At 45.8% G+C, this 13186-nt stretch overlaps 1 protein-coding gene across 1 annotated transcript; it reads right to left on the reverse strand.

The window, feature by feature from the left end:
- Positions 1 to 672: 672 nt before the first annotated feature.
- HEY2 (hes related family bHLH transcription factor with YRPW motif 2) lies at positions 673 to 12589 on the reverse strand. Its single transcript, XM_004587220.3, has 5 exons — positions 12336 to 12589; positions 10464 to 10542; positions 10238 to 10321; positions 7852 to 7933; positions 673 to 2751 (listed from the first exon to the last, which is right to left on the reverse strand). Exons 1-5 carry the CDS (start codon positions 12416 to 12418, stop codon positions 2066 to 2068), a joined length of 1014 nt encoding a protein of 337 aa, XP_004587277.2. The 5' UTR covers positions 12419 to 12589; the 3' UTR covers positions 673 to 2065.
- Between the last annotated feature and the right edge of the window lie 597 nt (positions 12590 to 13186).

Consider the following 13186-nt stretch of genomic DNA (forward strand, 5'->3'; position numbering starts at 1 on the left):
TCACTTTTCAAATGGTTGCAACACTGGAGTTGAGCCAATCTGAAGCCAAGAGCCAGGAGCATCTTCTGGGTCTCCAACGTGGGTACAGGGTCCCAAGGCTTTGGGCCATCATCCTTCACTGCCTTCCTAGGCCATAAGCAGGGAGCAGGCTGGGAAATGGTGGAGCTAGGACACGAACCAGTGCCCATATAGGATGCCAGTGCTTGCCAGTGGAGGATTACCCAATTGAACTGTCATGTTGGCCCTGGTGTCTCCACTTCAGTTTCAGCTTCCTACAAATGTGCAATCCTTGGGGCTGGTACAGTGTTGTGCATGCTAATCCTCCATTGTGCCACTAGCATCCATTATGGGCACTGGTCACCAGCTGTTCCACTTTTAATCCAGCTCTTGCTAATGGCCTGGGAAAGCACCACAGGTTGGCTCAAGACCTTATGTTCCTTCATCCACATGGGAGACCTGGAAGAAAGAAACTGGCTCTCAGCTTTGGACAGACCAAGCTCTGGCTACTGTGGCCATTTGGGGAGTGAACGACTAGATAACTGTTATTTTCAAGCAAAACTGTTATATATCAATGATTTTTGGAAGACAGAAAGGGAAGTCTTCGCTAGTCAAAGGTAGCCTCACTTGAAATTCATATCAATTTTCCATTCTTCAAAGTAACTCACCCACATAAATAGTCAAAAAGGATTTCATTTAATTAGTGATACGTAAAGACCTTTGCATAGAAAAAGGTTACAAAGTAAGGCAAAAAAGATTAGGTACAGTAATTTTAAAACAAATATTTAGAAGTATAATCTGCATGTTTAACATTCTTATGTTTATTGCTTTCTCCACACAGCAGAGAAATGAAGTGCATAATACATGCTGTGTCTCTTTCAAATATAAAAATCTCACGTGCTCAATTTCAATGTATTAAGAGATTATTTTGTCATTGAACAAGTCCGAAAGACAAAACCAAAACACCATTATGTTGCACTAGTCTAGGCCAAACAAAAATAATTTATGTACATCCTATTGCATACATTCATCTTGATTTGGGACCAAATGCAATCACCATCTTGACAAAGAGTGTTTACAAACTGAGGCTTCTCTATTTCCAATGCTCTGTTCTTGTCTCATCACCTCCAGAAATAGAACTTTTTCCCAAAGGTGACAAGACTAGATGTTACACATTAGCAGGAGAAAATGAAGACGCTAAACAGAAGAAAACAGTCCCAATGGGACTGAATAAACTAATCCAAACTCTTGCAAACTGGGTAGTTTCCAAATTGTCATGACTCAAAGCCTCTGGTGGGCACACAGGCAACTCTTTCTAGGTGCACTCTATAAGTGTAAGGTTTAAACAAGAACCACGTGTTGAACCATCAAAACAGAAAGGTGGCCAGGGGCTTGTAGGAAGAGCTGAGACACTGCTTCATCTGAGCACTGATGGAATATGGAGTAATTGCCTATGCTACTGCATTGTTAAATGTCACCACTTGGCAAGGCCATACAGAGAAAGCAAACTAAGATAAGGTCTTTTAGCTTCATAATGTTCAGCAATCCTTTTGCCCCCACAGACTCTCCTCTGGGATGGTGTTACAACGTCTGCAGCCCAACACAAAGCCAGTCCCCCTTCCTTCCTTCACCTACCCCCACCCACCTTCTTGACTGTGTAATGTTACATGTTCACAGGAAACATTCCTAGCTCAGGCACTTAGGAAACACCAGTATTTTTCCCCCAGCTAGTTTTGAGTGAATTCAGTTGGGGCACTGTTCTCCCCCAAAAGGAATACAATGAGGTGCTGCTGGGTGGTACCATGCATATATTTTCCAGGGAACTTCAAAGTGGAAACAAGGGTGACGTTTTTCAAACTTGCTGATGTCTGTTACCAAGCTGCCTTAAATAAGCAAGACAAACAGATACCAACATTTCCAATGTGTGAGGTTTGTGTCTCAAATAGCTTTCTTTCTTCTTCCTTTGTGAATCTGTAGCCATTTGCCTGGCTACCTTTAGGGTACAGAGCTTTGAAGCTGACTCTGAAACGCAGGACATTCAGCCGCTGTTGCAAGAAGTTCAGAGAACTTAGAAGGCGCCGACTTCTGTCCCCCAAGGGCGGTAAGGTTTACTGTTTGTTCCACTGCTTGTCTGCTGAGGACTGGCCGTGGCTGACACCGCCAAGGGAGGGCTGATCGCTGTAGCTGCTGCCACAGCTGCGGCTGCGTTTGGGGGGAGCATGGGGAAGGCCCCCGCGAAGGACAGAGGGAAGCTGTGTGCAGCTGCTGTGGCAGCTGCGGCAGCGGCATGGACTGTGGCAGAGAGCGACAAGAGAGAGGTGGAGAGAGGTGGCACGCAAGGGGCGACACTGCCGGTGGACGGCATCCGAAGGGCAGAATCCGCGTGGGCGAATGTGGCCGTGAGCAGGGCAGAGCCGTGGGTAGGAGGCACTTCGGAAGTGGTGGAGAGGCGACAAGCGGTTGACTCCGAGGCGTGGAGTCCGTTGGGCTGGAGCAGGGAAGCAGGCAGGTGATGAAAGGCGGCGGCCCAGTGGTGTGGGTGCAGCGCGTGGTGGTGGTGGGCCATGGAGGAGGTCATGGCTGCCGCCTCTCGCTGGGAGGCGCACGTGCTGAGATGGGAGACGAGGCGCACGCGCAGGGGGTCTGCGGAGTCCAGGCCCTCCACAGAGCTCAGGTACCTGGCCACCTCCGTCAGGCACTCTCGGAAGCCGATGCTCATGAAGTCCATGGCAAGAGCGTGGGCGTCAAAGTAGCCTGGAAACGGGGTTGGGCCACGTGGGGGTGAGGAGAGAGAGGGGAGGCATAGGACACAGTTAGAAGGAATGACCACCGAGATGCTGCCCTCTGCCCTGGCAAGACCCGAACAATGCAAGCCCCTTCTGGAATGTGGCCACCTGGGTATGGTTTTATTCATGGTGTCAGTTAAGAACGATGCTGCAATGTGACCAGGCTGCCGTGCCATCTACTAAGGTTGGTCTGGGACTGGCTTCCACTGTGGGGGGGAAATCAACATGGTGGTGGCTCTCTTCCTCTAGGACAGGGCAATTGCCCAGGAGACTTCTCACGGAAATGGAGTTCTGGCCTCCCTGTCTCTGAGCCGAGTCGGAGAGGAACCTGTGGATGTGAACTCCCCTCAGGCTCTGGGGGTTTTAACATAGCAGCCCCACGTATCCTTGCTCGTGACCTTCCTTTAGAAAGTGCCAGAATCTCAACAAATGTGTACACGATTCCTGACTCACAATGTTCTTTATCACCAAAATGAAAACATTGCCACTATTTTGTGTGAAAAAAAATTGGACAAATTGAATTTTTAAAACAAAATGGTTACTGAAGATTTTCTTTTTCTGACAGGCAACATAAAAGTGCTTTACCAATCGGAGATTACTATAACTCCGAGTTTTTTTTGAAAATTTAAATGTATAGTCCCTTCACTAGTTGGCTTTTTTTTTTCTCCTGACATTGGCCTAAGGAAAAAAAAATTGGGTGTTGTGTCAGCATCCAGGTACCCCATGTCTGTGGTTATGATTAAGACATTGATTGGAGTGGGGTCATATTTCTTAGAGTCCTTTTTAATTGAGAGATAATACATTAGGATGGAAAAGAGCAAGTGTAATTATTACAGCGGCAATTTAGGGTACAATAATAATCAGACATTCGGGGATATATCACCTACATGGATCAAATAATGTCTAGTATGTACAGATTCTTTCCCGAGACCTTTTAAAAGGTAATTTTTAAATGAAAGGGTTAGACTACTCATTTTGAGATCTGCCTTAATACCAGTGAGACACATTCAAAGAGACACATTCAAAATGAATGCATTTCACTTCAGGCATTTATTACATTTTCTTTTATGCTTTTCCAGATCAAGGTGATATCAGCCCTGGCAACACCAGCATGCATACTGGGGTACCAGACTGAGTCCTGGATGTTTTGCTTCCAGTCCAGTTCCCTGCTGGAGCCCCTGGACACGGTGGAAGATGGTCCAAGCCCTTAGACTCCTGCCACCCACACAGGAGACCTGGATAGAACTGCTAGCTCTTTGGAATCTTTGTCACTATGACATTCAAATAAATAGAAATAAAAATAAATTAGACTGTTGTAATATGCAATCAAAGCACTTTGGAAAACAGTAGTGCATATATTCAACCTCCATGAACAGAAATGTAGAAGTCACAAAAAACATGCCTGCATTATCGAACTATCAAAATCACCTGAGCAGAGCCCTTGGAGCAGGCCCCACATTGGGGATCCTGGGATGGTGGGGAGGCTGGATGTGGCTTTTGCCCTTCTCTCTCCCCTTGCCCCAGATACAAGAAGGAAAAAAGAGAATGTGATAACAATGGTCTCACCCACTTTCCTCTAGCCCTTGACCCTTTGTGCCCTAATCAACTATGTAAAGATTATTGACAAAATAAAAAGAGGAAAAAAAGGATGCCTGGCGCTGAAACAAAACCAAAAGTGCAAAGCTGAGGTAAGAGAGTATCATAAAAGGCTGAACATCAGCAGCAGCCGTCATCACCATGATCCCAGGAAAGTGCAACAGTGAGCAGACTCAGTTTCTGGGAGCCGAAGCAAAGCTATTTCTGAAGAGATACTTCCATGGAAGGAGCCCACATTTCAGTTCTGAGGCATCCCCGAGAAGGAAAGTGGTGCAGAGTGGAGGTGACAGACTACAGAAACTCAGGCTGCAGAACTTCTGGACACCCTAAGTCCTCTCTGGTACCCACTGTCATGCCAGGGCAGGCTGCAAAGAATGAACTATCACAATTGGAACGTTATGAGCATCTATGAATTGTCATTAGTGGTAATGACATTTTGGTTTGCCAGCTCTGTTGTACATGGTCAAGTCCTTTGTTTCATGTTAAAGAACACATGTCCCGTGATTTCACTGCTGTTGCTGACTACAGAGGGAGAGATGGTGAGCAGCTATCTCCTATGAATATATCAGAACAGCACACAGGCCCTTGCCACTTCCTTTGTGCCAACACTGTTCCATGAGCTTGGATGAAAAACAAATTTTGTTCATTTATTGATTTGACAGAGAACAAGCCAGATAAATCCTGAGAGGCAGGGATCTCATAACTGCTAGTTTACTGCTGACATGCCAGAAATGAGCCAGGATCAAGTTGGGAAGCAATAAGAGTCTGGGTCTCCCATATGGTTGAGCAGAAACTCAGCTGCTTAAGCCATGACCTCTGCCTCCTAGGATCAGCATTAGCAGGAAGCTGGGGATAGTAGGGGGCGCTAGCAGTCAGACCCAAGTCCTCCAACTAAGCCCAGCCCTGTTCCACAGGTCTTCAGTGACTTTACTCCTAAAAGCCTTGTGAGGTGGATATTATCATTGCCTTCACTTTACACAAGGTGAAACTGGGACTCACAGAGGGTTAATAATCTCTCCCATGGGCACATAGTTAATAAATGGCAGATTGAGGATTTGAAATCAGGCATTCTGGCCACAGGGTACACACCCTTTTCCACTATGTCATGAGGCAGCTGAGAATCTTCCAGTCAGTTCCCAGTGCCAGAGCCTGTCTTCAGGGCCTGTGCACTCTGCTGTGTGATGACCTCCCTGGTGGCATGGCATGGACCTGACAACATATGGAGCCTACTTGGCAGTGCCTGCTCACAAACTGTTCTGGGATGGATTTTAGGACTGTAGAGGTAACCAAGAATGGCTCTGTTTTTTTTTTTTTTTAATCATAAATCTGAACAACAACATTACATAAAGCTGGAAGTTCAGCACATACCAGGTAACTGAAATTCTGGTAGGAAGTCTTAGCAGCTGGCTAACTATGGTCAGGTAGGCACAGACATAAAACAATTCTTGCACCATCAGTAACTCAACTGGTCACCTGATAACCTGAGGTCATAGCTGTAGACAGAATTAAGAGGCTATAGGGGCACTGAAGGTCACCTTGCTGGAGTAAACTTCAAGTAGCAAAGTACTTCTGTCTCAGGTCAAAGACAAGGCAGTAGCCTACCTAGGCTGGACCATGAACTTCCAGGAATCGATCCAAGTCCATCCTCTATTATGTAAGAAGGTTTACATCCTATGTCACTCGGTTCATTTAGGATGGTTCCACTGATTCTGCTGGTGAGCCCGAGTTAGGACAGTTCTTTAGCCAAGTGCAACCAGGCCAAAGCATGTGGACTTCCCTGTATAATGATCACAGTTCATACTCTCACACCTGACACAGGTCAATGATGGTTGTTAAGATTGGGGTTAAGGCCCAAGAGGTTCTAAGTAGTAGGCCACACAGGAGGGAGTAAAATACTGAAATACTTTGTTAGCAGCTGGTAAACAATGGGTCTCTTCCACTCCTATGCTCCAGTGCTCCATATATGATGTTGCAAAAACTCACACTAATGGGGTCAGTGTTGTGGCACAGTGGAATATGTCATTGTCCACAACATCAGCATCCCATATAGGTGCCAGTTCAAGTCCTTTTTTTATTTGAAAGTCAGAGTTAAAGAGAGAGAGGAAGATGAACACACACACACACACACACACACACACACGCACCTTCTACCCACTGTTTCACTCCTCAGATGGCTGTATTAGCCAGTGCTGTGCTAAGCCGAAACCTGAAACCAGAAGCTTCTTCCAGAAGCTTTTTCCAGGTCTCCCATGTGAGTGGAAGGGGCCCAAATATTTGGCCTACCTTCTGCTGCTTTTTCCAGGCCATTAGCAGAGAGTTGAACTGAAAGTGAAGTGGCTAGGATCCAAACCAGAGCCCATATGGGATGCTGGCTTAATAGAATTTACCTGATTACAACTGATCACAACAGGCCCCTTGCTCCACTTCTGATCCAGCTCAGTGATAACGTGCCTGGGGAAGCAGTAGCAGACGGCCCAAGTGTTTGTGCACTTGCCACCCATGTGGGAAACTCCGAGTTTTGGCATGGACCAGCCTCAGTGAGGAGCAAACCTGTGGATGGAAGGTCGGTCTGTCTCTTTCTCCCTCTCTGTATATGTGTGCCTTTCAAGCAGGCAAATCTTAAAGACTAATGCTGAGCACACAGAGAGAGATGAGTTACAGTCCTAAAGTTCTTGTAATATCTTCTCCTTAACCAGTTGTGAAATACAGAGTAAGACTGTAGGCTGAGATGAATCTCAGACTTCCTTGAGGGGTGAAAAGAAGACATAATATGGTAAACTCAAGTCTGGGTGATGTGTGTGTGGGGCAGTGGGATGATGAAATGTGAAAGAATGTTTCTGCTTTTAACATCTGTCTGTTTATAGAACCCAAGGAGAGTCCCTTTGTAAGTCACGATCCAGCACAGAGGGCATCTCTCCAGGGCTCCCGGCCCAGAGCACCTGTTCCTTTGCTGTCCAGCCCAGCTCCATTAATAGTTTCTAACAGGGAGTTACAAAACCCCACTTCACTCTGTTACAGCTAAAATCAAGGCCAAAAAAAATTTGAAAAGCACCACAAAACAATTCTAGAGTCACTTCCTTTGGAATAACGAGGCGATTTTGATTTAATGGATTGCCTCTCGCCTTCTGTCTGTGTTGGGATGTTTGTGTGTGTCTTCCAATAAAGATTCCAGCATGTGCTTGGGAAGCCCCCAAGCAATCTCTGACCAGGCTGCTGTGAATGAGGCTTTGCTCTCACAGTATTATGAACGCAAACACAAGCCCAGGGTCAAGTGCTGCTTCTGTTCCCAAAGTTCTTTCCCACGAGTTCAATCCTGCCATTAGCATTGATTTTCACGGCTTTAATCTGGGACCGCCTATCTCAGCTTGTTAAAGAACTGTTCAACTATGAGCAGTTTACAATATTGGGGGTGGAGTAGGGGGCGGTGTGCTGAAAAGAGAAATGGAGAAAAAAAATGCAGCCACTCACTCACCTTTACCTCCTGTTGCCTGAAGCATCTTCAAATGATCCACTGTCATTTGCAGGATTTCAGCTTTCTCTAACTTTGCGGAACCCTGAACAAGCAAGCATCAAAGTTTTTATGTCGTACAGACACCTACTTGAAATGTTATATACTGAAGTTGGCAGTATATGCTTTCAATTTTCCCTCTCATTAGAAAATTCCAAGTTTGTCCTTGCCCACACAAAAATCTGAATTCTTCCAAATCTGACACAAAAACACTGGTTATTCTGTCACTGACAGGCATGTCATTTTAATTTTTAAACACTAAAATAAGGCTCAACAAATGACTTTTAAATCATATTTTTACTCCTAAGATCACTCCACCTGAACTAGCTCAACTTCAAAATTCTCAAACTTTGTCATTTTGAGACATACAACAGCCTCATATAATACCAAAATCAAGATCAGTTAAATGGTTGAACATGTATTCTGGAAGATAAGGAGGTAGGATTTTAGCAATTATTCTAAAATTTTAGCAATTACTACATTTTTCAAGAACAGAAAGTTTTGGTAAGTCCTTAAGGTAATTAAACTGGACCACTACAAAAAGAAACAAAATAAGAGACTTTTGGGGTACACCTCAGTGATTACCAGCAGGTGTCACTGTGAAGTCCAGGATAAGAAATAATACTTAGAAAGTATCAGAAACACAAAAGGTTATTTAGCCTTGCAAATAGTTTTTATCTAGAATTAACAGAATTATCTTCAAAAATATTTTTAATATTCCTTTTCTCAAAATGAGAAAATCAACTGAATCAATCCAGAAATCAACTGATATGCAAATATATCACCTTAAACTGTCCCAAGGAACTGCTGATCACTTCTGATTTCCTAAGAGCTAAATAATTAAACCAACAAGCTGGATTTATTATTTTTTTCTAGAAGGATATTAATGATTATTTCAGGTTCCTACGCTTTCCTCGTGTTGTGAAATTCTTAGCACCCAGGGCCTGGTGTGAGTTATTTAACTACTCTATAGAACTTTCTTCTAGTCACGCTGTGACAAGGCCAGCTCCCGGGGTTGGTAGTCAAGCTCTCCAAGTGGGAAAGCTTGTGTTTATGGTAACTGCCAAACGGCTGAGGTCTGCTATTTACGTTTGTTTTTAGTAAATATTTAAGAGAAAAAAAATCCAACAAATTAAGTAAAAGAAACCAGAAGACGGCTTGCTCCTCCTAACTGCACACGCTTCCATCCTGGAAGCTTTAAAAACACCACTGCTGGCCAGCAGTTTGATTTACAGTCTGTGGTCTTTGAAAATGCTACTCAACAAAGCCGTAATTTCTACGTTCTATGTTGCTTATCAAAGGCAGCCGCAGCATATAGACTGGATGTCTTTGTCTTAAAAATGGATAATCAGCAGCACATTGCGTCCTGCACCAGTGTTAGTGCTCAACTTTTCCAAGAAGGTACACAACTAGCCTTGGTGAAAGTGACTAATAACCAAAACTGCAGTTCCTGGATGATTTCCCAGGGCTTTGTCAGGCTTGTTTTACCATGTTTGTGGATTCATGAAGTAAACGACCAAGTGGAATAAACAAACAACTGTTGTCTTGTACTCTATTTGGAACCAAATTGAAAATATTTTCAACAAGCACATGCTGCCACATCCTTTGAACCATGCTCTTAGAAACCTGTGCCATTGGCTACTGCGGCACAAAGAGAAACGTGGCTTTTCTTTCAAACTACAAAAGAAGATTTAAACATTTGGTTTTTTATTTTTCTAAGTGTGCAAACTTTTCCTGGGTAAAGAAAAGTCTGAAAAAGGGCTTTTATGACTAATTTTTATCAAACTTCCAAAAGGATGCCCTAAACCAAACATTCTATTAGCCCTGGGATTAAAAAAAAAAAGAAAAGTTGATTGATAAATACGTTTTATTGGAATTACTATTTGGGAAATAGAGCTAGAGATACTCCTTCTTTGATTTTATGTTTTTTTTTTTTTTTTGCATAATAAGACAACTTCTTTCTTAACAGTTTGGAGGAAAAATAAGTATACTTCACATATGATTTTTTTAAGGGGGCAGGAATACTATATATATACAGCATGGTCTTAAAACCACTACTGGTATTCATAGAAAGAACAGAGAAAGCATGAGCACTGTTACCCTTAAGGGGAAAATAAGCTAAAGAATGGAAATGTTTTTCAGCTTCAAGTTGGATTATGTTTTTAATAGCTTTGCCACAACAAAGCATTTTATTGAAATAGCTGCCCTGTGCCAGATCAGGGCACATACACCATTATTTTAATGAGCTTTAACAAGAACCCACATTCCCAGATGAGGGAATCAGATTGTTTGAGCTTTTTTTTTGGCGGGGATGGGGGGAGGCAGGGAGACAGGGATGGGAGCAGCTTACTTGCTTTTCAAAAGCAGTTGGCACCAGTCTTCTCAATTCAGATAAGCTATTATTTATCCGATCCCGCCGCCTTTTCTCTATGATCTATTCCAAAGAGAACAGAAAAACCAAAGTTTATGAAGACACAATGATCAAAATTATTCACAATGAAAAAATGCAACTGTTGCATATTAGTCTGGATTACTTGAAATAAAACGGGGGCTGGAGTAGGAGGAAAATCACATACCCCTCTTCTTTTCTTTCTCGCCATAATCTGAGATGTTGTTGTGGGAGAATTCGATCTTATCACGGAACCAGTACTTTGCCTACGAAGTAGGAAGAGAATGTCAGGTGCCGCATTAACATAACAATAACCGGGCTCATTAAATAGTCAAAGCGGTTGCACAGAACGCGTGTTTTATTTTACTCTGGGTTCTTCACCCTTAACAGATTGTGCATTTAGTCCTGCTGCCTCTTTTCAGGTAGGAATTATGTCTCTCTGCTTTGTTTTAAACTTGTGATGGGTAATCCAGATGTCAAATCCGTTGGCAAAAAATGACCCTGAATCTTCAGTCTCCCAGCGAAACAACTGTGAGTATTTAGGGTGAGAAATTATACTCCCGTTTCATAGTTCTACTCCCAGATATTTCTTAAGTCAATTAATCTCCAGTAGAATCCTTCCTCCTCTCTCCTGTCACACACACTGAACAAAGTAACAGCACTTTTAAAAATGAGGATCATGGTAAGCATCAATAGGAAGCAGCTTTACATCATCACTTGTCAAACTGTGGTCCCTTGATATAACATTTAAACACAAATTATTCCGGTGTTTCAGAGTCCAGAGCGCTAACCATTACACTATTCCGGTGTTTCAAACAGTCAAATAGTCATAGGACAAAAATGAATAAATTTGATGTGTGGTACACTGGTCTTCAAAAGCACGTCCTAAATTAAATATGCCACTATTAGGAAAATTAAAAGTTGTCTTAGTACTAGGTAAAGGCCGTTAAAATGAAACTTTCTCAGTGGTCAAACCACGCTTAAATCTCAAGAAACTTGCTAATGAGTCGCTATTTTGCAAGGTCATTCGAATTATTATCTGGCCAGGTAACTTGTACAACCTTGCCTACTCCGTATCAGACTCGTTTCGTAAATTCATGGATACTATACTTCCTCATGTTCTCAGGTTCCTCGGGTTCCTGTTATTTGTTCTTGTTCATTTTAGAGATGCCGCACACATCAGGTTTCTATTACCTCAACTTTTCACTTCTGGATCTTGTTTCTGAATCAACTGTCCCCTATTATTATCACCCCTTTTCTACTGGTTTCACCTTTCACGTGACACCTTCCGTTTTTCGGACCTCACCTTTTAAGAGGCCATAATGATACTTTAAAATTAGAATCTTTGCAACCAAGGTTTCGTGTTAAAAAAGCACAAAACAAAAAACATGTGCGCTGATTTGAGGTCTCGGTTTGCACATTATTTGGTTGGGAGCAGCAGAGCAAACCAGGTTTTCCAAGGTAGGAAGAATTCCGCTCTCTGACAGCTGCAGATAAATAATTAAGACGCTTCTGGGGATGCCAATTAGAAGCAATTATCATCTGACCCGTCTTGGCTCTAAATGCCTTGCTTAATCTCCCTCTGTCACGGGAAGGAGGAGGTCTGGCTCCTGTGATCCCGACGCGATCCTCTCCAGACTGAAGCCAGGGACCGAAGTCGGAGCCATCCTCCACCGCGCGCACTCACTGGCGAGTTAGGCAGGTCACACTCAGTCAACCTGAAACGTTCAATAACCGCAGACTTCCCTCATTCCTTCCAAACTGCCTGTCCTCAGCCTCTGAGGCAAGTGACCGTTACAGTTTCGGGGGCAGCGGCGCCTCTTTGGGCGCTGCCAAGCCTGACAGCCGGGGTCCCTCCCTCTCCGGCCGCGTCCCGCGCCCTTCTCCTCCTCCCCACCCCTGCAGCCAAAGCCGGTTAGACCTCGCCACACCCCAATGCACGCACTGCAGAGCGTGTCCCGCCACGCACAGCCTCCCGGGCAAAAACTTCCCTCCTCGCGCCTCCAGGAGGAACACAGCCTCGAACTCCGGGCAGCTCCTGCACGGCGCGCGCGCTCACCCCGAGTAATTGTTCTCGCTCCCCACGTCGATGGTCTCGTCCATGTCGCTCTCGGAGGTCGTCTCCTCGCAAGGGCGCTTCATCGTGGAGAACACGCCGCGGGCCGCAGCCACGGACGCCGAGTGGGGCGCGGCGCCCGGCCCGCCCGCCTCCTTCCCTCCTCCCTCCTGGGCCTCGGCGGGCGCGGCTCCCACGGCGGCGCGCTCGGCTCCTCACGGTTCTTTCCCACGCCGCAACCCTGCTCCGCCGCAAGAGCCGGCGCGGGCCACGCCTCCCGCGCGGGCGGGGTCCCCGCACGCTGCCCCTGCGGGCACCGCCTCCCCGGAGCCCGGCGTGGCCCGCGATTGGCTGGGGCGGCAGGCGGGGCCGCGCTCGCCCAGGCCCGCCCGCAGGCCGCGGCTCAGGCGTGGGAACGCGGCGGCGCACCTGGGGCCCCGGAGCCGCGCGCCGAGGCTGTGGCGGCCGTGAGCGCAAGCTAGCGGGTGTTAGCGGGGCGAGCACGCAGACGCGAGCGCTGCCTGAGGGTCTGGCCTTCAGGGTTTTCAGGCCAGCGTTCAAAGAATAACCCCGAGCGCTTGGTTGAGTGTGTGCGGGCGGCGCCAGGGCTTCACCCCGCTCGGCTGTCCCTACGCTGGACCGTAACTGCTGACTGGCTGACCTAAGCGGTCACATTTGGCCTCTGGAGGTTTAGAAAACCGTAAATTAGAGTTGGTTTTTTTTCTCTCTGACGGTTCCTCAGCAGCGTCCGTGACCTCTGGGCTGGACAGATAGGAGCGCGCGTTCCCCCACAGGTACTTGTCTGGCGGCCCCAGGCTCCGCGGCTTCCCTGGCCGCTGCGCGCTCCACCCGCG

The sequence above is a fragment of the Ochotona princeps genome, chromosome 1, assembly GCF_030435755.1.
Source record: "Ochotona princeps isolate mOchPri1 chromosome 1, mOchPri1.hap1, whole genome shotgun sequence".
NCBI classification, from domain to species: domain Eukaryota; kingdom Metazoa; phylum Chordata; class Mammalia; order Lagomorpha; family Ochotonidae; genus Ochotona; species Ochotona princeps.

Coding starts and splice junctions, on each gene's coding strand:
- HEY2 (XM_004587220.3), bottom strand. CDS start 12,418: ATGAAGCGCCCTTGCGAGGAGACGACCTCCGAGAGCGACATGGACGAG. Junction 7,934..10,237: donor CAACTGCTTTTGAAAAGCAA/GTAAGCTGCTCC, acceptor TTGCTTGTTCAG/GGTTCCGCAAAGTTAGAGAA. Junction 2,752..7,851: donor TCAGGCAACAGGAGGTAAAG/GTGAGTGAGTGG, acceptor CCCCGTTTCCAG/GCTACTTTGACGCCCACGCT.